The 23,232-nt window shown below is 44.0% G+C and overlaps 1 protein-coding gene across 23 annotated transcripts in view; it reads right to left on the bottom strand.

The window, feature by feature from the left end:
* The window catches only part of KREMEN1 (kringle containing transmembrane protein 1), a 146,067-nt gene that overhangs the window by 100,012 nt on the left and 22,823 nt on the right, over positions 1–23,232 (bottom strand). For 19 of the 23 annotated variants that reach the window (XM_073312966.1, XM_073312960.1, XM_073312961.1 and 16 more), the window contains 6 exons: positions 21,860–21,945; positions 20,002–20,270; positions 17,888–18,031; positions 10,861–11,019; positions 9,269–9,517; positions 7,402–7,671 (listed from right to left, as the gene is read on the bottom strand). In XM_073312966.1, the coding sequence (XP_073169067.1) occupies positions 7,402–7,671; positions 9,269–9,517; positions 10,861–11,019; positions 17,888–18,031; positions 20,002–20,270; positions 21,860–21,945 (1,177 nt within the window). The remainder of the gene's footprint in view (positions 1–7,401; positions 7,672–9,268; positions 9,518–10,860; positions 11,020–17,887; positions 18,032–20,001; positions 20,271–21,859; positions 21,946–23,232) is intronic. The other 4 variants (XM_073312959.1, XM_073312968.1, XM_073312964.1 and 1 more) reach the window with 4 other exon arrangements.

Consider the following 23,232-nt stretch of genomic DNA (forward strand, 5'->3'; position numbering starts at 1 on the left):
GAAACACATACAGCAGAGGCGAATGCCAGTTAAGATGACAGGTGTCAGTCAGGGAGCCTGGACTGGTACCCCACAAAAGCAGAACAAACACGTCTATTGTAGGAAACAGGTTGATTTTCAGGGATGCATTGGTGATAACAGACCTGGTTGGTGAGGGCTGGGCAAAGGGAATGCCTTGGTGTAGATTCTCCTGAAGTGTCCACAGCTGCAAGGAGTCCAGGGCCAATGGAGGGAGGTGGATCAATCTGTCCAAGGGATGAAGAAATGGAGGATAAACTGTCCTAAGCCACATCTGAAGAGGGCAAAGATGCAATCTTACCAATTGGATCACCTGCATGCAGGAAGACATGTAGCCCAAGAGCCTCAAGCACACACCTGAACTGTTGTGGAAGGTTGAGACTGAAGACCTAGACAAAAGTGGCAAATTGCCTGAATACTGTTGGTTGGCAAAAATGCTCTTAAACTCTATTAGGACCCCAATGAACTTGATTTTCTGAGTGGGAACCAATGTTGACTTTCTGGTGTTTAGGATGAGACCCAGATGGTTGAGTAAGTGCAGTGTAAGGTGTGTGTGAGAAAGAACTTCTTATCTGGACCTGCCCCTCACTAGCCAGTCATCCAGATATGGGAAGATATGGATTTCCTTCTTTCTAAAGTATGCCATTGGCTTGACCATACACCTGGTAAAAACCCGGGAGGCAGAAGAGAGGCAAAAAGGAACCACTGAAATGGCACTCTACCATGAGGAACTGGAGGAATTTTCTGTGGCTCAGCAAAATCGCCACATGAAATAAGCACCCTGAAGGTCCAGAGCAGCAAACCAGTTGTTCTGAGATAATGCAAGGATGGAAGTTGATACGGTGACCTTTGGAACCTCATGTATCTATATGTTGAGGCTGCAAAGGTCGAGAATAGGTCTTACCCCTCCTTTGGATTTGGGAATCAGAAAGCTCCAGGAATAGAAACCCTGACCCTAGTGTTCTGGAGGAACCTCCTCTACAGCTCCCAAAGCCAGTAGAGACCAGACCTGCTTGAGGAACAGTATCTCATGAGATGGGTCCCTGAAGAGGGACAGGGAGAGGCGGAGAGGAACTGGACAGAATAGCCCAATCTGACAATGCTTTGGACCCAACTGTTGGTGGTAATCGAGCCCCAAGCACTGTGGAAGCAAGCCAGCCTGTCCCCAAATGGAGGGAACAGGGTAAAGGAAGAAACAACTGAACTGCTCTAGACTAACAAATCAAAATGGGTGCTTGGACCCAAATGCCTCCTTCTCTGGATAGATGTCTCTTTCTGGGATAGCGCAGCTGTCTTAGGGGAGTGAAAGGCTGCCCAAAGGTGCATTGCTGACAGTATTGTTCCTACTGCTATTGTTGACCGCCATAGTGATGCCTTTGCACTGATGGTGTATACACCCCCAAGGAATGTAGGGTATCCCTAGAATCCTTGAAGGAGTGCAGAGTCTTATCTGTTTTGTCAGAAAAGAATACCTGGCCATCGAAGGACAAATCCTCTATAGCCAGCTGCATGACAGGAGCAATGCCCTAATTCTACAGCCAGGACACCCTTCTCATGGACACTGCCAGGGCCATCACTGTGGCTGAAGTGTCCCTGACATCCAGTGTGGACTGTAACGATGTCTTGGCCACCAAGACACTGATGAACACCTGAAATTCCTCTCTGGAGGCTTCAGTCAGCTGGTCTGCAAATTTAGACACAGCCATCCTATTCACAAAGTCATAATTGGACAACAATGACTTCTGGTTCACAATCCACATTTGCAGAGAAGAAGAGTTGTAAATATTTCTACCCACTAAGTGCATCCTCTTGGAATCCTTGTTCTTAGGAGTGGACTTAAACCTGGTCAGCTGAGCTCTGTCATTCACCATAATTACAACCAGAGAATTAGGGGATGGGCTGGAGTAAAAGCCCTCAAATCCCTGTACTGGGACAAAATAGCATTTCTCCAAACACTTTGAAGTAGGTGGCACTGGAAGTGGCATGGTCCAAAGAACCTTTGCAGGCTCCAGGAGAACATCGTTAATATTAAAGGCCACTCTCCTAGGGGCAGACAGGTGCAGGATATCCAACAATTTATGGGTATTCTCCTGGAGAAGCTCTGCCTGGATGCCCAGAGAAGCAGCCATGCACTGAAAATGGTCCTAGTAGGCCTTGGAGCCCTCAGACTTTGAAGGAGAGAAAGAGCCGTACACTGCTGAATCATCCTGGGACGATAAAGAGGCAGTTAAACTACACCAGGACTGGATTCCATTCCTATACTGGCAGACCTGAATGGGGCAACTCTGGAGGCTCTGCCAGGGGAAGGCTCAATGGTGTCTGAACCTGTGGTGGGTCATTGACATTGACATGCCCAGAGAGCTCACCTTAAAGTGAGATGAGGTGTGTGACCTCTGCAACTGATGAGTGTCCCATGGATTCCATGAAGGCCACTGGGCATAAGGATAGTGCATTGGTGGCCAGTAGGCACCAGGCTAGGGACTCCTGTCATAACCGCAAGACAAGTGCCAATCCCAGTACCCATGATGCTCCATGAATGGCCTTCAACATGGGCCAGGCAATGGAGAACAGGAGGAAGAACATCCCAAACTCAACACCAAGGAGTCTCGGGTTGAAGTGAAGCCAGCCTTGAGGGTGCAAGCATCTGGTCTGACTCATCCGTTGCCCAAAAACAAGGGACCGGCACTGACGGTGGATATGGTACTGCCAACACTAAGTACACTTCTGTTGTTTCTGGTGCCAGGAATGTTGTCATCCCAGAAGTCAGCAGTGGTACCAACATAACTGATGGTGCCGATGCAGAGGGTGGTAAGTGCTGCCATGGTAACATTGGTGGTGCAAAATGTGATGCCAAGGAGTTTCTTGGTACCAAGGAGGTCCCTTGCATCGTTCCCAGCACCAGCCTCACTTCCACAGTCTGCAGCAGGGAAATATCAGGATACAGTGCTGCCGGACCCAAAGGTTCAACAGCCTGCTCAGCCAATGGTGTTGTAAACAATATAGCCCTGGCAAAGCCCTGGATAAGGTCCAGACAGAAAGGCAGAGGAGGTCCATTGCCACGTGATACACTGCTAGAGTGGAAACAGCTGGTACCAGCATCACTGTTGTTAGTACCGGACTCAATGGACACTTTGGGGCCAGAACCAGAGTCAACGGTACAAGGTCTCTGACCTCCACACACAGTATCAGGGACAGGTTCGAAGGACTTCCTCCATCCCGTGTGCCAACATTAACACCATGCCCATCGATACACTTTCTGGTGGAGGCAGAAGAATCATGAGATCTGGAGTGGTCTCAACAAGTCTTATGCAACCTTTTCCTCAGTGCACTCAATGGGGAGCAGCTCCTCTGCCTCTTTAGAGAGGCACTGGCTCCAGAATGCGAAACTGCAGCACTCTCGGAACCCTAGGGTAACCTCTGATCCAGGTGTCTCAAACACATGGCCTGTGGGCCACATGCGGCCCGCTGAGTTATTTCCTGCGGCTCGCCATAGGCGCTGACTCCACTGGCAGCCAAGCTCCCCTCACCCCCCGCCCCTCCTCCTCCCTAAGTGTGCCACAACCCTGCTCCTCTGCCTATCTCCAAGCGCTTCCTGCCGCCAAACAGCTGTTTGGTGGTGCTTGGGACTTTTCAGGAGGGAGGGGGGAGGAGCGGGGACGCGGTGCACTCAGAGGAGGACGTGGAGAAGAGCCAGAACCAGGGCGGGAATTTGGGGAAAGGATTGGAATAGGGGTGGTGGGGGGCGAAGCCTTTGGGGAAGGGGTAGGAAAAGGCAGGGCCTCATGGAAGGGGTGGAGTGGGGGCAGGGCCAGGGGCGGGGGGGCTTTAACAGAAGTAATTCTAAAAGTAAATATGTGTTTCGTCGTTTGACTGAGGTGCATTACTGAGCGTTTGATATTTTATTAAAACCCCTCTTCGCATTACAGTTTTAAAACAGTTAATACATTTACTTTTAATAGTATATTACTCTTCATTTTTTTTCATTTTTGACTGTACTTTTGTATCATTGTATGAAAACGTTTCAGTGATGCGGCCCTCGGGCCAATGTACTAGTCTTCATGTGGCCCTCATAGTGATTTCTGTTTGAGATCCCTGCTCTGATCCGATGTAGGCCTCAGTATCAAAGCAGGCACTGCTTTAAGTGAAGGTCCCTAGCCACTTGAGTCCATTTTGTGAACAACTTGCAAATTGAACACCAATCTCGGACATAGGCCTTGCCCAAGCAAATGAAGGACTGTATGTGGGGATCATTGTTAGGGATTGCTCCCCCACATGATGGACAATGTTTAAACCCTGGTGAGCGTATCACCCAGGAAATACTTAACTAAATCTAACTAACACTAATACTAAGGATACTAACTAAATATACACAACAGCATAAGACAGTGGCAGTGCTGCCTCATATAGCCAGGGGAGTGGCTGCGAGCACAAGGTGTGACAGCTACCTCCTACAGGTACTGCTAGGCAAAATTCTTCAGCTCCAGCATGCTGGGCACGCACACATACCTAAGTGGAATACATGGCTGAATCTACTCTGAGAACATCATGAAGCTAATTACATGGTGCCCCTGCACTTTGTCACAAGGTCCTTGCAGAATGGCAAAGGAACTCTGTGGCCAATCCATGTAATTATTTGCCTCTCTTCCTCCAGAGGAAAGGGAAGGGTGTATTTTATTAATATTGTTGGCACAGTAATGAGTCTTACATGTTTGTCCTGAAGGTATTGAATTTTGTGGTCCTTCTAATTTCTTGAGGAGCAGACCTCCTCAGTTGTGGGCCAGCCTGCTGAGAAAACTCTCTCCTGCTTTCATGAGCCTCACCCTTGTCCAATAATTTGAGCAAGACATGGTTGCTGAGGTAGCCAGGCATCACCCATTGGGTGTTATAAAGATTAAAAACTTGGCACTTCCACTTTTCATTTCTCTTTTGTAAGGTTTAGCTTTTAGCTAGCTATTTTTTAATCTAGGCACTGATCTTGCTTAGGCATTTGAACTGCTGGAAGACTGTTTTCTGAATATGTGGTATGATGGAAAGAAGGGGCGTCAGCTATGTACTAGTGGCATTAGAAGCCATGGTATCTCACAATCTACTCTACTAGGGTTACCCAGAGTACCCAATTCAGGAAAGCACTTAAGTACACGTTTAAGTCCTTTTCAGAATTGAGGCCATAACAAGTAGAGTGGGAGAGAGGACCGAACCTTGAACTTCACATGAGGGCTCTACAAATGTAGCTGCAGTTGCTCAACACAACCATTTGGAACTGTTCTTAGAGGCAGGTTGTGAACCAATTCCAGACAACTTTGCTTACTTCTGTCATGTTTCTGGGGACCCCCAGTAGCATCTCCAGGTAAACTGTGTTAAATGTTCCTGAGGGATTCAGAGATATGATTATGGAGGTTTGCACTCTGCCAGGAAATCAACTACTTGCACAACCAGCACTCTCTCTGCCAGATACTGATCTAAAATCTGACTGGGAAGGGTGTAGGATCTTGGTGGACATGAGGTGTAGCTGGAGACTGTTGTAGATGGTTCTTCATCAACTTCTTGCTCACCTGGCTCAGGAAAAGGAGTTTAGAGACATAGTGTTTACTGTTGGGGTTACTTGCCTCAAGAGATGGTTTCCTCAGCACTGATTAGATAGTGTGTGTTCTCTCAAAGGAGGAGTTGACTATAAAAGCTAAGAGGGCCCAGACACTCAGGACATGATAGGGGTAACCCAAATCCCACATTGTTTGAATTTCCTGTAGTATTTCAGGGACTTCCTGTTGTATGAATAAGCTGATGTCTGACAAGGAGGCTATTGCCTATGGAGGGCTCTGTGTGCAGTCTCTGATCCTGGAACCTAGAAAGGCAATCCCACAAGAAGTGGCGACAGAAGAAAGTGCAGAAATGAGAACAGGAGCTAAAAGGGGAAGGGTGGGGAGCATATCAGTGGCTCACTGTGACCCTAAGAATCCCTCAGTACCAACTGGCAGAGGGTCCACTGTTGTGTAACAGCAACTCTTAACAGGCCTGACAAACTCACTACTCCTAGCACACATGGTATTTATCCATAAATGATCTCATGTGAAGTCTCTAATAAAAGCGTGTATATGTGTATATATATATATATCTCATACTGATCCTCATAATCATCACAAGATGTACGTATGGATGATATTTAAGGAGTTGTGTATATGTTTGAAAAATATGTTTAAATGTCTGTCACCAAAGAGAAAAACAGGTTTCTTCCAAACAAGAGATAAGGTGTGTGTCCCCATCAAAATGTAATTTAACTACTGTAAACAGACACTATGGAAGTCCCATTTACAAGCAAAATCAACAGGGAGATGGGAAGTCAAGACACCACAGGCTGACCCAAAGAAGGTTGCCCTGTCTCTGGGGGAGACAATGAACTTTTGGAAATAAAAGAGGAAGGCAAAAAGACATCCTTTTATCCTCAACTTGAGGAAACAGACTGTGTGTTTATATTAACGAAAATGGGATCTCAACCAGGCTTGGTTGGAATGCTGCAAAATATATTTGGGGTGAGAGAAACTTCCTTAGACAGAAGGTTTGCCTGCTAAGTTAAGTTTTATTCCCTAGAAAGTGTTATGATTTTGTTTTACATGTAACCTGTTTCCATTATTCTTACTCACTAGCTCTTAGATCTTTATGTTTTTGATAATAAAACTTACAATTATTTTCACTATAAAGATAACTCAGTGCTGTGGTGTTATACGAGAAGCTGATCCTAATTCGAATCATCAAAGCTGGTATATATACTGTTCCTGGAAAAAGCTGACCTCGTAATTCTGTGAGTGTTCAGTCTATAAAGGGGCTGAATACCACAGGAGGACATTTCAAAGTGTCTCAGAGACTGGGGTTAACCTGCAAAACAAAGTAAGGGATGGCATAGGCTAGAGGAGATTGTTTGAGTAATCAACACACAAGGAGCTAACACCCAGTTAAGCACAAGTAATTCTCCTTCTTGGTGGAGGCAAATACGTTACAGTGACTCAGTACTGGGCACCCCAAGAACTAGCACATACATTTCATTGTTTTCTGGTATTTTTTTTTCTAAGGAGGGGGTCTTTTTTCCTTCAGGGAAGACAAGTAAAGGTGGGGCTCATGATGGAGGAAGTGGTGGAAGAGTTCAGAGGCTGTAAATTAATTTACTTTGTACCTGTCCAGGTTTTCACTCATTGCACAGAGGGTCTTGGTACAACTGATAGAGATTTCCGCTGGTGAAAACATCACCATACTTAAATCCTCAAACTCATATGTAGTTGATCATATGTAATCATGCTAGATTAATATTCTGAAACCCTGCACAGAATGCTGTGGTGTTCACTAATGGAGTGCTCTCACTCCTATGCACTGCCCTGATTAACACTGCCTCACCTGGCTGTAGACTCTCCACCAGCCACTTGTGATTCTGATGGGATATTCTGGTGGAATTTCCCACCTTGAGGCTTCTGGTTGTCAGGACATCAAACCTGCAGAAAGGGTCAGAATCACAGAGCAGGGTCATCTCCTTCATCAGGAGGTCAGCAGGGTCTTCATAAGGAGAAAACACTGGTATGAAGGCAGAGTTGTGCTTTTCCGCATAGAAGTTGTTCAGTAAGAACTGGGTGTCATAAGTAAAGAGGGAAGTTTCATATTTGACAGCCCCTGAGGAAACAGACAGACAGATGTCTATGTATATGTTCATATACAATATAATTTGGACAGTGCATTCCTTTATCCCCAAAGGTATTATCTCAGCATCAGTTAAACACTATGCAGTTTCAAATATGCAAGGTCGAGACTGATAATGGAACTGCTGCCAGAGTTTTAAAAAGTGGTTCTTCTATCTCATTTTACGTTATGTAAATATATTAGTCCACTGATAACAGGCACCGTAGTTAAGTTTATCAAGTCTCTTTCTTTCAACACTTTCTATATGCATTATCATTAGGAAAAATTCTTCTTTGGGGCTGAAATTTTCCAGGCTTGATATCGATCCAAAAAATATATTTTGAGGGAAGTTTAAGGCAAATCTTTTCAGTAGCCAAGCTACTGGAGAGTGGCAAAAACCCTATCATCTGTACTTTAAAAAAATAGCTGAATAATTGCTTAAAACTTTTCATGTTCAGTAATTAGTTCTTGGTGGAGAGTCTGAGCCTATAAGCTATATCAGCCAGAGAGTCACATGTACATTGGACATGCTTCTGCAAACACTGCTACCCACCTTCTCAGACTAACACCATATTGTGCTACAAATTTCATAGATCAAAAATTTAGAGATGGCACGGACCTCTTAGGTCCCATCTAGTCGCTCTCCATTCCAATACAGGATTATTCCCTTTTGTACATTTACTATTATAATTATTTGTATTACCATAGCACCTAGACTAGTGTTTGGGTCAGTCTAGTTTTAAAGAGTTGATGTTCCCACCATTTTCCCAGAGAAATTATTGCACAGGTTATTAGATACCTGGTGACACCATGATGATATCCTGAAAATATGTTAGATAGAGCAACCCAAACATTATAAACAAACAAAAACCTTCCTTGGAGTCATAATCTTAATTTTTGCATTTTATATTGGAAGCCTGTTGAGGAGGGACTGTTCACTATGGGTTCAGAGCTGGAATCTGGCTGAGCTGTGCTTGATACAGAAATTGATGGATGGCAAAGGGCGGGGGGGTGTACACCACTGTTTTGCCCCCGATCAATCCTTAGAGAAATTTAGAGCAGCCTAATTTTGCATGTTGGAGGTATCTGGCAGATTATTTGACTTAGATTAAAACAGCCCTTCTCTTACTTTCTTACCTAGCATAAACTGCCTGTTTTCTGTCCAGGAGTTTGGCAGTTAGCACAAATGTCCATGCTTGCTAAAACTCTGTCAGAAGATGATATATCTGAATAGAAACAACACTTATATTCTGGGGATCACAGCACTATTGTGACTTTTCAGTCACTTCATGCTAGCTCCAGTTGGACACTCAACAGAAAAGCTAAGATATCAAAAATGCAAGCTCCATTCTGTGATACAGACAATGTAGGAGGCCTTACCTTCCTGGCTCTGGGCCCGACACATGTGACTGTGAGCTCCACCCACTGGAGTACAGGAGGCCCTACCTCTTTACTACAGGCTGCTCAAAACAGATTTGTTCTCTTTGAAGATGGCTTAATTTTCTATGCTGCAAATAATAAATGGTTTTGATTTTCTGAAGCTACTTCATGTAAACCTGAGAATGGAGTAATGGGCCAGGAAATTACTTACAGTCAGCTCCAAACTCAAACAACTGCTGAGGGCTGGCATCAGATGACATGGTTGTCCCATTTTTGAAGGTATACTCATCCGTTGGATTATCATTCATAACCCCCAAGAGACCCTGTGTGTGATTGTGAAACTCCACTGGCAACAGGACTGTCAGGCTCAGAAATCCTCCCCTTCCTCTTAGTTCCATACCAGCCCCAGAAGAGAACATCACTGTGATGTTCTGATCAGCTGTGGAATAGAGAAAGAGGCCTATAACAAAGAGAGAAAACATGTGATTATATATGACACATACTTCACAATATACTGGCCACATAAATGTTCCCCGACTGAGGGAAAACTGCAAGTTTCCCATTAAACTTCCACTCATATTTAGACTGCTATTAACAGCTTTCATAGAGAATCAAGTAATCATAATACCAGTCATACTGCAGTAACATAAATGCATTCAGCGCACATTTTCATGCTCTATTTTTGAAGAGGAATAATTGAATGTTACCATGTGGCATGTTGTGAGAATCCATGTGAGAGAGAAAAAAAGTTAGATAGCCATTATATTTTCATAGGCTAAATTGACCCTGACCTAGTAGGCAAAGGAAGGGAGTGAAGGGGAGTAAGGAGCTTTTATTCCACTTAACCCTGACACAGGGGCTAGGGAAAGTCACCATCTGTTTCTCCACATATCCCTGGAGACACAAATCACCTGAAATAATGACGAGGGAGGGGAGGAGTTGGGCTATGGCCTCATCCACATCTCCATTAGCAGGGGAACTACATCATCCTTTTGGATAGTGCAACCATGTGCATTCTTCCCTGCATTTCAGGGAGCTCAGGGAAGGGATGTGCCTCCTGAGGAATTACCCTGCCATTACACACCTTGGAGTGGGGTGGCATTAATTCCAGTGTGGCCCAGTGGCTAACTACCACAATCTAGACCACAGCATCTTAATGGAGAAGCATAATATGCATCAGCTTCTCCCTTCACCAGCTCCTTCCCTTTCCCTTGGGCCACTCTAACCAAGTGCCACCCATAATGCAGAGGGAGTCACTGCCACTGCTGAGAAGAGGCACCACAGAAATACAGGCTAGGATTTGCAAAGAAACCCAAAGGAAATAGGCATCCAACTCTGATTTCAATAGGATTTGGACATCTAAATCCCTCACGCTCCTTTGAAAAATCTCAACCATAACGGATAATTTACACAAAGTGCTGCTGTACTGACTCAGTCCTCAGAACTTTCTTTGGAGGGATTCTTAACCCTGGTGCCTGCACTTCTGCTCAGACCCAGGCCTCTCTTGCCATCTTCTTGTGCCAGTTAGACTAAGGAAATGCAGGTTAAGGAAGATAATTCCATTACCTATGATAGTGTCCCAGCATAGCTGCTGAGACCCTGCCTGTCAGCTATTTTGCCCCTCATGTCATCTCTAGAATCACCCCCAGATTGACCATTCAACCTGGAAACGAAGGCAGGGACTGGAGCGAACAAACATCTGGGCTGATGTTTAACTACACAGGGGCCTTGTAGGAATACAAAGTGTGATTGGAGCAGAAACACTATAACCCACCCTTTTCAAGGTTGATATCAATGTCTAACCTTTCAAATCCATCCAGCTTTGCTCAGAGAAACTAAGCACCTCCTTGTTCAACAGGACCTCCAACATCCCAGAGTGCTCTGAGTTGCGTACCTCAATCACATCAGAATTATTCTCCTGTATGGCAACTGAAGACAAGCCTGTCACTTTAGCCAGAGTTTCTTCCAAACAAAAACAAGTCCGATTAAAAACACTGCCCCAAGTCCCTCTAAAGTATATGTTAATTTTATGATTTTTACTGTCATATTTTACATAGGATAAATATGAATAATGGTTCTTTGGGGTGGCTTGTAAAGTGTACAGATTATATATAAAGACACAAACTTCTCCCTTCTTACCTATTAATGTCATGTTGAGATTGCAATACTAAGCACTCAAAAGTCAGGAAATTCAAAAATCCGTCACTCCAATCATAGAATCATAGAAGGAAGGGACCTCAGGAGGTCATCTAGTCCAACCCCCTGCTCAAAGCAAGACCAATCCCCAACTTAATCATCCCAGCCAGGGCTTTGTCAAGCCTGACCTTGAAAACCTCTAAGAAAGGAGATTCCACCATCTCCCTCAGTAACGCATTCCAGTGCTTCACCACTCTCCTAGTGAAAAAGTTTTTCCTAATATCCAACCTAAACCTCCCCCACAGCAACTCGAGACCATTACTCCTTGTTCTGTCATCTGCTACCACTGAGAACAGCCTAGATCCATCCTCTTTGGAACCCCCTTTGAGGTAGTTGAAAGCAGCTATCAAATCCCCCTCATTCTTCTCTTCTGTAGACTAAAAGAAAAGGAGTACTTGTGGCACCTTAGAGACTAACCAATTTATTTGAGCATAAGCTTTCATGAGCTACAGCTCACTTCATCGGATGCTCAAATAAATTGGTTAGTCTCTAAGGTGCCACAAGTACTCCTTTTCTTTTTGCGAATACAGACTAACACGGCTGTTACTCTGAAATCTGCAGACTAAATAATCCCAGTTCCCTCAGCCTTTCCTCATAAGTCACGTGCTCCAGCCCCCTAATAATTTTAATTGCCCTCCACTGGATGCTTTCCAATTTTTCCACATCCTTCTTGTAGTGTGGGGCCCAAAACTGGACACAGTGCTCCAGATGAGGCCTTACCATGTCGAATAGGGGGGAATGATCACGTCCCTCGATCTGCTGGCAACGTCCCTACTCATACAGCCCACAGTGCCGTTAGCCTTCTTGGCAACAAGGGCACACTGTTGACTCATATCCAGCTTCTCATCCACTGTAACCCCTAGGTCCTTTTCTGCAGAACTGCTGCCTAGCTATTCAGTCCCTAGTCTGTAGTGGTGCACGGGGATTTCCCCCCCCCCCCCCCCGAATTTCTCCAACACCCCCAGCCCCAGTTTTGTGAACTAGTTACATGCAGTGTTGCCAATTTAGTGATTGTTTGGAAATCTGAATTGAAATTGAAATTGAAACATTAATACACACTTTAAAAGCATATACAGTGTATGATAAAATATGTGTACCTGAAAAAGTATAATAGGTTTGAAAAGTATGAACAAAGACTAGCTTCCTTTCACAGCTGTTGTGTTTATGACCATGTCAGTTCATTCATTTCAATGATGTTGGCCAACCTAATAATTTAAAATTATGATTTATAAGCAGAGTCTAAATGAGCTCTCCCTGACAGCTAGTGATGAGCTAGGGGCTGTGGGGAAAGGCTTCAGGACCAGATTGTATTTACATTCACACCTAATCTACCTAGGTATCCAGCAAACAGAGCTGTGTTGCCCAGGTGATAGATTTTGGCTGGGGTTGGGTTACAAATCACTTGAATGCAGGTGGGGGGAGGTATAATGAAATGTTGTTATTCTTATTGTATGAGTAAAGGGCATACAGCTAAATAGAGAGAGAGGGTGAGGACAGGTGTTTTGCTTGATGGTCTGCCTGAGTCACAAGTACTATTAGATCTGCCCCTCTCCACTGTTTAAAGACAGAGGTGATTAGGCTCCATAGATAGTCTTTGTTTTGTTAAGTGATCACTACAGCTGAAATCACTGATAATCAGGTCTAAGTGCTTAGACCTGCTGTGGGACTGTGTTTCTGTGGAAGAGACGGCCCAGTCTGCACTAGCAGCAAGGTTCCCCCACTGAGAGCTCAGCTAAAATCATAGAATCATAGAATCATAGAATATCAGGGTTGGAAGGGACCCCAGAAGGTCATCTAGTCCAACCCCCTGCTCAAAGCAGGACCAATTCCCAGTTAAATCATCCCAGCCAGGGCTTTGTCAAGCCTGACCTTAAAAACCTCTAAGGAAGGAGATTCTACCACCTCCCTAGGTAACGCATTCCAGTGTTTCACCACCCTCTTAGTGAAAAAGTTTTTCCTAATATCCAATCTAAACCTCCCCCACTGCAACTTGAGACCATTACTCCTCGTTCTGTCATCTGCTACCATTGAGAACAGTCTAGAGCCATCCTCTTTGGAACCCCCTTTCAGGTAGTTGAAAGCAGCTATCAAATCCCCCCTCATTCTTCTCTTCTGCAGGCTAAACAATCCCAGCTCCCTCAGCCTCTCCTCATAACTCATGTGTTCCAGTCCCCTAATCATTTTTGTTGCCCTTCGCTGGACTCTCTCCAATTTATCCACATCCTTCTTGAAGAAAATCACTGAGAGCTGGGTGGAACCTCAAGAGACCAACTCACAGAGGTCACAGTGGCAGCAGAAGGTGACGGCGCAGGGCCATTGGCAACAGAGCGATGGAGTGAACAGTGACACAACAAACAACAGTGGCCAGAGCGAACAGTGAGCAACCGGAGGAATGAGCAAGGTGCCTTCTTGCCCCCACCTGGGAGATAAACTCATGTGAAAGCACCTCTGAACTCTGAGTCTCCACTGACCAAGGACAACACCAGTGAGTGTTAATGAGGCTGTTAAGAATGGTGGAGACAACACAGTTCATGCGAACAAACATGGCTGTGGCATCATACTTTCTATTTAAGCAAGAGATACCACACACTACAAACTGGAGACCAATGTTAAGTGCATTGTCACTTGTTCATCCTGAAGTTGAACACTGGTTCCGAACAAGACCAGCAAATGCTCACTATCTTTTTGCAAGAAACTCAACTGACTGGCTAGATGCCTGTGGTGCAACAGTGAAAGACTCAACAGTTGAAAAAGTAAAGAACTCTCTCACCACATTCAAAAAATTTGCATACATGGCTGATGAATGCACCAATGCAAATAGTCATCAAGTATTAAGTCATTGTGTATGTTATCTTGATGTCAGTGGTAGGCCAGTAGATACATTTCTAGATGTTCAAGTTATAGAAGACAGATTGGCTGCATCTGTGAAAACCCACATCATAGAAGAGTTAAATGCTTATCATATGGACCCCAAACAGATGGCTGCTTGTGCATTTGATGGAGCTACAAACTTCTCTGGAAGACATGGTTGAGCAAAAGCTTTGCTCAGAGAAAAGTGTAACCCGAGTCTCTCCTATACACACTGCAGAGGCCATCTACTCCAACTAGCACTAGTACGAGCTGCAGACTGTTCAAAAGACATTAAAAAAGCGATAAATTTAATGTCTTCATTATATTCTTTTTTCAGCAAGAGTCCAATATCTTGAATATCTTGGAAAATATAGAAGATATACTGGGACTGAAGTTGAAATTAGTCCAACCTGGGAAAACCCTCTGGCTTTCTCATGAGCGATCCTTGGCTGTTGTCTTAAAATTACTCCAGCCATTATTACTGGCTCTGGAAAGTATCTACCAAGATGGGATGGAACTAAGTATGAGGCTGGTGGATTACTTCTGCTACTACATTCAGAGAAGACTATTGCCATTCTCTCTCTTGTAAGTCTACTGTTGAAACCACTTGGGTCATTACACAATGCCATCCAGGCATCTGCTACAACAGTAGAAGATCTTTGTCCAGCAATAGAAGCTACATTTGGTTCAATCAGAGAGCTATCCATTGAAAAAGTACTGGAAGAAGCAAAGACTTCAGTCCAGAAGTTGACTAATGAAGGCATTTATATTGAATCCTTAAGTGAAGAGGACAAGAAGTGTTTAAGACAACTGAAAAAGTACACAGACTTGATTTTTAAAAATCTACAACAGTGACTTCTAGATTCTACTCAACCTCTATGTAGCTTTTACAGATCCCTGTCTTATAAAACACTGACAGTTGAGTGGGAATGAGGGACTACCAGCAATGGGGCTGCCATGTGCTCAGGACAGAATAGAGAATTTGAACACAGAGTGGAATATCATACGACGAATGAATGAAGATTTGACTTCAACTTCTTTTTTATCATCACTAGTGGCTCAAGCCAATCTTTATGCTAGGTTTCCTGGGCTGAAAGAAGTAGGAATTCATCTCTTGCTACTCCCAGTCACAACAGCTACAGTTGAGCGTTCTTTTTCATTATTGAATAGAATTTTGTGTTTTGAAAGACGTTGCCTTCTGCCTGATCATGTGAATGAACTAATGAGCATATCAATTGAAGGAATGGAAGTACTGGACACACGAGAAGCCACCAAAGAATGCATTGCATTCAAGAAGTTCATTAACAGAGTTCTACAAAATTATAACAAAAAAACAAGAAGGATGTAGATGTAGTACTTCATAGAAGGCTTGAGTAGCCAACTTTAATTTGTGTGATGATTTTAAAATCTAATAAAATGGTCATGAAACATTTTTCAGTTTTTACTATGGTGCCATACAGCCCACCTTCATCCTCATAGTCTCAGCCCTCATTGGCCCTGACTCCCCGCCCTGTAAATTTGAACACCTGCCCCCAGGTTCAATTCCTGGGGAAAACACTGGCTGTGCATGGGATTCTTCCATCCTAAGTACAGGACTCTGCACTTGCCCTTAGAATCATAGAATATCAGGGCTGGAAGGGACCTCAGGAGGTCATCTAGTCCAACCCCCTGCTCAAAGCAGAACGAATCCCCAATTTTTGCCCCAGATCCCTAACTGGCCCCCTCAAGGATTGACCACAACCCTGGGTTTAGCAGGCCAATGCTCAAACCACTGAGCTATCCCTCCCCTTGTTGAACCTCATCCAATTTCTTTTGGCCCAATCCTCTAATTTGTCTAGGTCCCTCTGTATCCTATCCCTACCCTCCAGCGTATCTACCACTCCTCTCAGTTTAGTGTCATCTGCAAACTTGTTGAGGGTGCAATCCACACCATCCTCCAGATCATTAATGAAGATATTGAACAAAACTGGCCCCAGGGCCAACCTTTGGGGCACTCCATTTGATACCGGCTGCCAACTAGACATGGAGCCATTGATCTCTACCCGTTGAGCCCGATGATCTAGCCAGCTTTCTATCCACCTTATAGTCCATTCATCCAGCCCATACTACTTTAACTTGCTGGCAAGAATACTGTGGGAGACCGTATCAAAAGCTTTGCTAAAGTCAAGGAATGACATGTCCACTGCTTTCCCCTCATCCACAGAGCCAGTTATCTCGTCATAGAAGGTAATTAGATTAGTCAGGCATGACTTGCCCTTAGTGAATCCATGCTGACTGTTCCTGATCACTTTCCTCTCCTCTAAGTGCTTCAGAATTGATTCCCTGAGGACCTGCTCCATGATTTTTCCAGGGACTGAGGTGAGGCTGACTGGCCTGTAGTTCCCCGGATCCTCCTCCTTCCCTTTTTAAAGATGGTCACTATATTAGCCTTTTTCCAGTCTTCTAGGACGTGCCCTGATCGCCATGAGTTTTCAAAGATAATGGCCAATGGCTCTACCATCCCATCTGCCAACTCCTTTAGCACCCTCAGATGCAGTGCATCCAGTCCCATACACTTGTGCTCGTCCAGCTTTTCTAAATAGTCCTGAACCACTTCCTTCTCCACAGAGGGCTGGTCACCTCCTCCCCATGCTGTGCTGCCCAGTGCAGGAGTCTGGGAGCTGACTTTGTTCGTGAAGACAGAGGCAAAAAGTGACAGAACAAGGAGCAATGGTCTCAAGTTGCACTGGGGGAGGTTTAGGCTGGATATTAGGAAAAACTTTTTCACTAGGAGGGTGGTGAAGCACTGGAATGCATTACCGAGGGAGATGGTGGAATCTCCTTCCTTTGAAGTTTTTAAGGTCAGGCTTGACAAAGCCCTGGCTGGGATGATTTAGTTGGGGATTGGTTCTACTTTGAGCAGGGGGTGGACTAGATGACCTCCTGAGGTCCCTTCCAATCCTGATATTCTATGATTCTATGAAAAAAAGCATTGAGTATATTAACTTTTTCCATATCCTCTGTCACTAGGTTGCCTTCCTCATTCAGTAAGAAGCCCACACTCTCCTTGGCTTTCTTCTTGTTGCCAACATACCTGAAGAAACCCTTCTTGTTACTCTTAACATCTCTTGTTAGCAGCAACTCCAAGTGTGATTTGGCCTTCCTGTTTTCACTCCTGCAATCTCAAACTCCAGGGGATAACAACAAGAATAGTAATTCCCATCCCTTATATGTACCCAGTTTTGTGAGTGAAGCATACAACAACACAGGATAATGTCATGGATGTCATGGCAGAAATGGAAAATTAGTTATTCAGAAACATAAATGGTTGACAAGGTTGGGGGGTGAGCCAGGTCTAAGCAATCAGAATCTACTACAACAGCACCCAGAATGTTCTAAGTGCTCTACAGACTTACATAAAAATAGTGCCCCCCCCCCCGCCCCTCACCAGAATAAGCAATCTAAGAAGACAAACTGGCCAACAAGAGTGGAAGAGATACAATATTCAAGCAAAGTGCTCAGAAATGATCAGCCACATTTCTTTAGTTCCAAACAAAATGGAACATGTTTTTAAATGTACATACTTGTATTTAGATTATCAAAATAGTTTTAGGTTTTGCAGGGAGCACTTGAGTTTGATTTGGGGGGGGAAAAGTGAATGATGGAAAGGGAGTAAGATGGGAGTGAGTTAAGGGAAAGAGGGAGGATAGAAAGAGTTCTGGCTTTCAAACAAAGATAAAACTAAACCAAACGATCAAACCCAAAAGATGATTTGTCTTTGTTGCTTGTTCTTTCCCCAACTTACTATTGAGAGGTCTGGCAGGTTGTGTCCTTCCTTGTACTCTTAAGGTTGTCAGATTGGACTCCAGCAGTGTGTATTCACCTTGTCCTTTGAATGTGATGTTAGCTCCATCGAATGTGAGGAAGTGAGGATCCCCAAAAGCAGAAGCTGTTTTACACACATACGTTTAAATAATAAAAACCAAAAAAAACACAACAATTATGTGCTCCATGGCTCACTAGATAATTTTTGTGAGGCTTCCAGGGGACAGCATTCATACAGAGAGAAGAAAATATGAAAGGAGTACAGAGGGAGTGTTTCCCAATGCCACTGGTAGCACCAGAAGGGAGTAAATGCATGGCGTAGGGCCAAGGCCCAGAACTCAGACAGCACTGTAGGACTAGCAAGAACTATTTTTTGACACATCACTGCTTCCATTCGCTGATACTCTGACCATGCACCTCCTGACCATTGTTAGTATGGCTCTGTCTGATAAAGACATAACATACTCCTTAGGAAATCACTCATTCTATCACCCCTGGTGCCACTCCAGTTGTGTCACTTCAAGCAGAGACTAGGCACATGCATTTTTACCGATGTGCAATTTAGATCTGACCAGATTATGTCTCAATGACACAATAGTAAACATGTTGGTGGCACATCTATGCTAGTGCTGCAACACTATTGGTGCTGCTGAACCAGTGCTAGAGCAACAGTGGGAGAGTTCAGAAAATATGCCAGTTAGACAAGGCTTTGGTATGTACTGAGAAAATATCCGAATTATACTCCACATTCAGAGAACAACCTCTAAGAGATTGTGTGAAACAGATTTGACCTGTAGAGCTTGCAGCACTGGGAGACCCAAGTCAGCCAGTAACACCAACAGCCCCAGGACAGCCGGTAGTCCTGGGAGAGCCAGATGAGCCAAGAAACATGGGAGAATTTGGAGACAGAGGGGAGCTGCCAACAGTAGGAAATGAAGGGAGAGACAGAAGGCTAGGGAGAACTGGCACTAGTGGGAATGTTGACTGTAGTAGGAGAGTCAGGAATCCTGGAATTACCAGCTCCCCCATGTCATCTTCTTAGCTGGGTCACCTGTGAATCTTCTCCAGTTATGCACTGGTCTCTGGTAGTTTCTCCCTGCCCTAAAACAATCCCAACTCCCTCTTGTTTCTGTGTATTAGGGAGAAGGCAGGATTTCGCAGTGCAGGGGAGAGCAGGGCAGGTTGGTGGAATAAGGGTGGGACCACCAGTGGTATGCCAGCCATTCCTCCTAATTTTATTTTTATTTTTAACAGTGTTATTAATTATATTCATATTGACAACGATATCATACTCATTGTGGTTGCATAGAAGCCCCAACCAGGAATCAGAGCCCCATTGGGCTGGTCACTGCACAGGTGTAATAAAAAGACAGTAGCCGGGTTAGCATGTGGCAGAAGGGAAGAGATGGAGACAAACAACTGAGCGAGAAAGAGAGGAGGGAGGACTACATTACAGTGAGATGATTATTATTGGTATAAATAGTAGCAGTCTCAGCATACCAACTGTCTAGCTATTGTCATGAATTGTCATAAGCAACAGCCCCTCTGTTCTTTCTGGCATAGCATCCACTGATGGCTAAAAGCCTTGGGAATTAGCTAGTCCTCAGATAAATTTAACCTTATGATGAGCCAGGCTCCTAAGAGCTACTGAGGAAATTGAGAGTTCAGGATCCTAGAGCGGCAGAGTAGAGCAAGTACAATCCTTGCCCTCGACAGTTCTTCCAAACTGTTTACCATGACAGTTGTTGGCAAATTTAGACTGGCACATTGGACTCCCATCCATGACATAACTTCTGAGAATATACGCAAAAAGAAAAGGAGTACTTGTGGCACCTTAGAGACTAACCAATTTATTTGAGCATAAGCGTTTGTGAGCTACAGCTCACTTCATCGGACACATCTGATGAAGTGAGCTGTAGCTCACGAAAGCTTATGCTCAAATAAATTGGTTAGTCTCTAAGGTGCCACAAGTACTCCTTTTCTTTTTGTGAATACAGACTAACACGGCTGTTACTCTGAATTCTGAGACTATATCTTTTATGCATCCAAACAAAAAAACATCTTTACTATTCAGTGGAACTCTGAAGCCCTTACCAACCCGAGGAGGTTTGTAAGTCCTGCAGTCACTGGAGGGACGGTGCTTCAGGTAGAACTGACAGTTATCAGACCACAGACAGCAGTAATAAAAGCTGATGACATCATAAAGCCAATGAGAAAAACCAGGAACCCTAGGAGGCTTTTTGAAAGGTGGAGAACCCCAGTCATGGCCTCGATCAGGTGTACTTCCCCCTATGGAGTCTCGTGTGAGGATCTGGGTACCTGTGGAGTCATAGCAGCACTGCTGTCCCGATGCATACTGGGGGCTGGTTGGAGAAATGCATTGAGAAGAAAGATTCACCATTTCAGCTTTGAAGTACAAATATTTATGAGTTTGGAGCTCAAGTGTTTTTTTGTTTATTGACATTACAAGACATTCTGTAATGTCTATGGTGATTAGATGGGCCCAGTTAAGATTTTTCCATCCCTGAAAGTTAGTTTAGGTTAGGATAAAGTATGGAGTCACTAATTTGGGATAAGACAAGAAAGGATTTTTACATCCAAGAGCTTGTCTGTACTAGGAAGTTGCACTAATCAACTAAAATTGATTTATAATTGAACTAGTTAAATGGCCACATACCGTAAATTACTGAATTAAATTAAACTGATAAAAGCAAAATTTAAATTGATTTAATTAGGTCTACTTTAGGGATTCACACTAGTTTAACTATATTGAGTTTAAAATAAATGTAGTTAAACTTGTGCCATTTTCTGGTATAAAAAAGGCCTATCTCAGCAGCATAGACAACAAGTGAATTGGGGTTGGGGAGCGAGGGGAGATAGAGAAAGAGGCTATTGCATGCTAAAGAGTTCAGGTCCTGACAACCTGTATAGTCCCCCTATGGTTGTGCTATCACCTAAGACTGAACAAATCAAAATACTGCATACAACTGGAATATAAATAAGATTCGAAGGACAGAGACTGCAACTAAGGAAACACTGGGGCTTAAATCTGCAACAGGATTTATACACCTACAGCTCAGATTTAGGTTCTATTGTGATCCACAAAACCCCTGCTCAGCAGCTGCCTAAACTCATTTGGCACCTAAATTTCTGCCGTAAAAGTCCCCTAGGTGGCTAGATTTCTTCCTCTGGGTATGCACACTCCTGTCTCAGGCAGGTGTCCAGATGCCTATCTCATGCCGAAGACCCAGGACAATCTTCAAACCAAATAGAGATGATGAGCAGGGGAGTGCTATTCTTGCTTGCGGGACCTGATCTGGTAAACTTATTCTGAGCATACCTGATCCCACACAAAATAGCGGCCCACTAGTAAGGGGACTCACCCAGGATGTGGGAGACTTCCGTTCAATTCCGCCCCTCTGCGTGAGAAAGGATGAGAAGGCATCTCCCATCTATCAGGTGATTGCCCTAACCACTGGAGTATGTAGGTCCCTCTGACTCTCTTGTTGAAGCTATTCCACTTAACTAATTAAATATTAATTGGGCCAGAAATAGTGAGAATAACTCCACAGTTCACTGCTTAGGGCATTTACCTGAGAGGCAAAAGATCCCTGTTTAAGGAAAGAACATACCCCCTAGTGTACCTCTACACAGCAAGTGGCAGTGAGTTTCAGAGCCTGGGTCAACAAACTCAGGCTCATGCTATGCACTAAAAATAGACATGCAGACAGACATTCAGGGTTGGGCTGGGGAGAAGTTTTTAGTGCTGTAGTGCAAGCCCGAGTCTGTTGACCCGGCTCTGAGACTTGCTGCCACTCATTGTGTAGATGTACACTTAGAGTCCAGAGAATTTTCACAATGAATTATAACAAATTAAAGGCAAGTCAAATTTGGGGACATAAACTGTCTGATAATGCTCCTTTGAATGCTTAATAAAAAAGCAGGTATTTACCTGGCCTGAATGGCCCTTACACAGTGCACAGCTCCAGGATGGTAAGTGCACACACTCCCTTTTTCAATGTCACACCCATAATCAGTCTGAAAGAGACAAATGTTCATACTTGCTGGAATTCCTGTTGTGTCCTTTTTGTTTTGTCTATGTCTCTTTGGGATGTGCTGGTCACAACTCCATAGTTAAGGCTAACTTTTCATTAGAACAAGCCATTAACATGATTTTTGTGTGATCAGTTTAGGCTAAGAGGAGAAATTTCTCCTAAAGCTTCAAACATCTAGGATAAATGTGAAAAATGTGAAAGAGTATGTTACAAGTTTTCAACCACCCCCCTCCTTCCAAAAGATGACACTTTACTCAGTCACAATTTCATATATTGGTGTCTGCACACACTCAAGCATAGCATTATTTCAAAACCAGTATTTCAAATTAAGTAATTTGCAAGAGCCAGGAGGAGCAGTTATTCTCCTAATTAGAGTTCTTTGAGATGTCTCTTCCTATGGGTGCTCCACTTCAGGTGCGCATGCATCTTTGATCAGAGATTTTCAGTAGCGGTGCCCATTTGGCGCACAGTTGTACTCCAAACATCCTCATTCCTGCACTGAGGATATATGGAGCTACACAGGCAAACCACCCTAAGTTCCTTCTCTATCACAAAATTTCATGAGAGGAAACTCCAAAGCGGAGAAGTGTGGGTAGTGGAGCACCCAAGGGACACATTTCAAAGAACCAAACCATACTTTGGAGAAAATGTGTGTTGAAGTCCAGGTTGCAGCTCTGCAAATTTCATCATTTGGAAATCCTTGAATATTGCCAGAGAGATAGACTGAGACCTTGCAGACTGGGCTAACACTCTAGAAGGAGGCTGGATGTTGGCAGATTCATAATGAGATAATACACCCAAAGATCAACTGTGACACTACGCCCCATATTCTTCATAGAAATATTGTTGTAATTTGATTTTGGCATAACTAAGATGTAGTTTATGCAAGATGGGTCATGTGAGATATCATTGGAAAGACTATGATTTACTTAATATGATTATCCTATTTCTATGGATGTATCATTTATGTATCTAAAGTTAGGATTATTGACTATGTCAATAAGGACAAGTACTCCTTTTCTTCTTAAGAGGACTTTGAAGATGCTAATCTCCCACCTTCCTGGGAAGCCTTCCTGAGGACTTATCGCTGCTTTGACACTGCAGGGTCATGTGATCATGTCACCTGGTACTGGACTCCATCTTGGACTACTGGTATTTTTCCACTAGTAGGGGTGGGGATCAAACTGGGAAACTGAGGGTGCCTGCCATATGTAAATCCTATTTAAGGTTGGAGAGCTAAGCTGTAAACTGCGCGGCCGCATGGCACCCT

The sequence above is a fragment of the Lepidochelys kempii genome, chromosome 15, assembly GCF_965140265.1.
Source record: "Lepidochelys kempii isolate rLepKem1 chromosome 15, rLepKem1.hap2, whole genome shotgun sequence".
Lineage (NCBI taxonomy): Eukaryota > Metazoa > Chordata > Testudines > Cheloniidae > Lepidochelys > Lepidochelys kempii.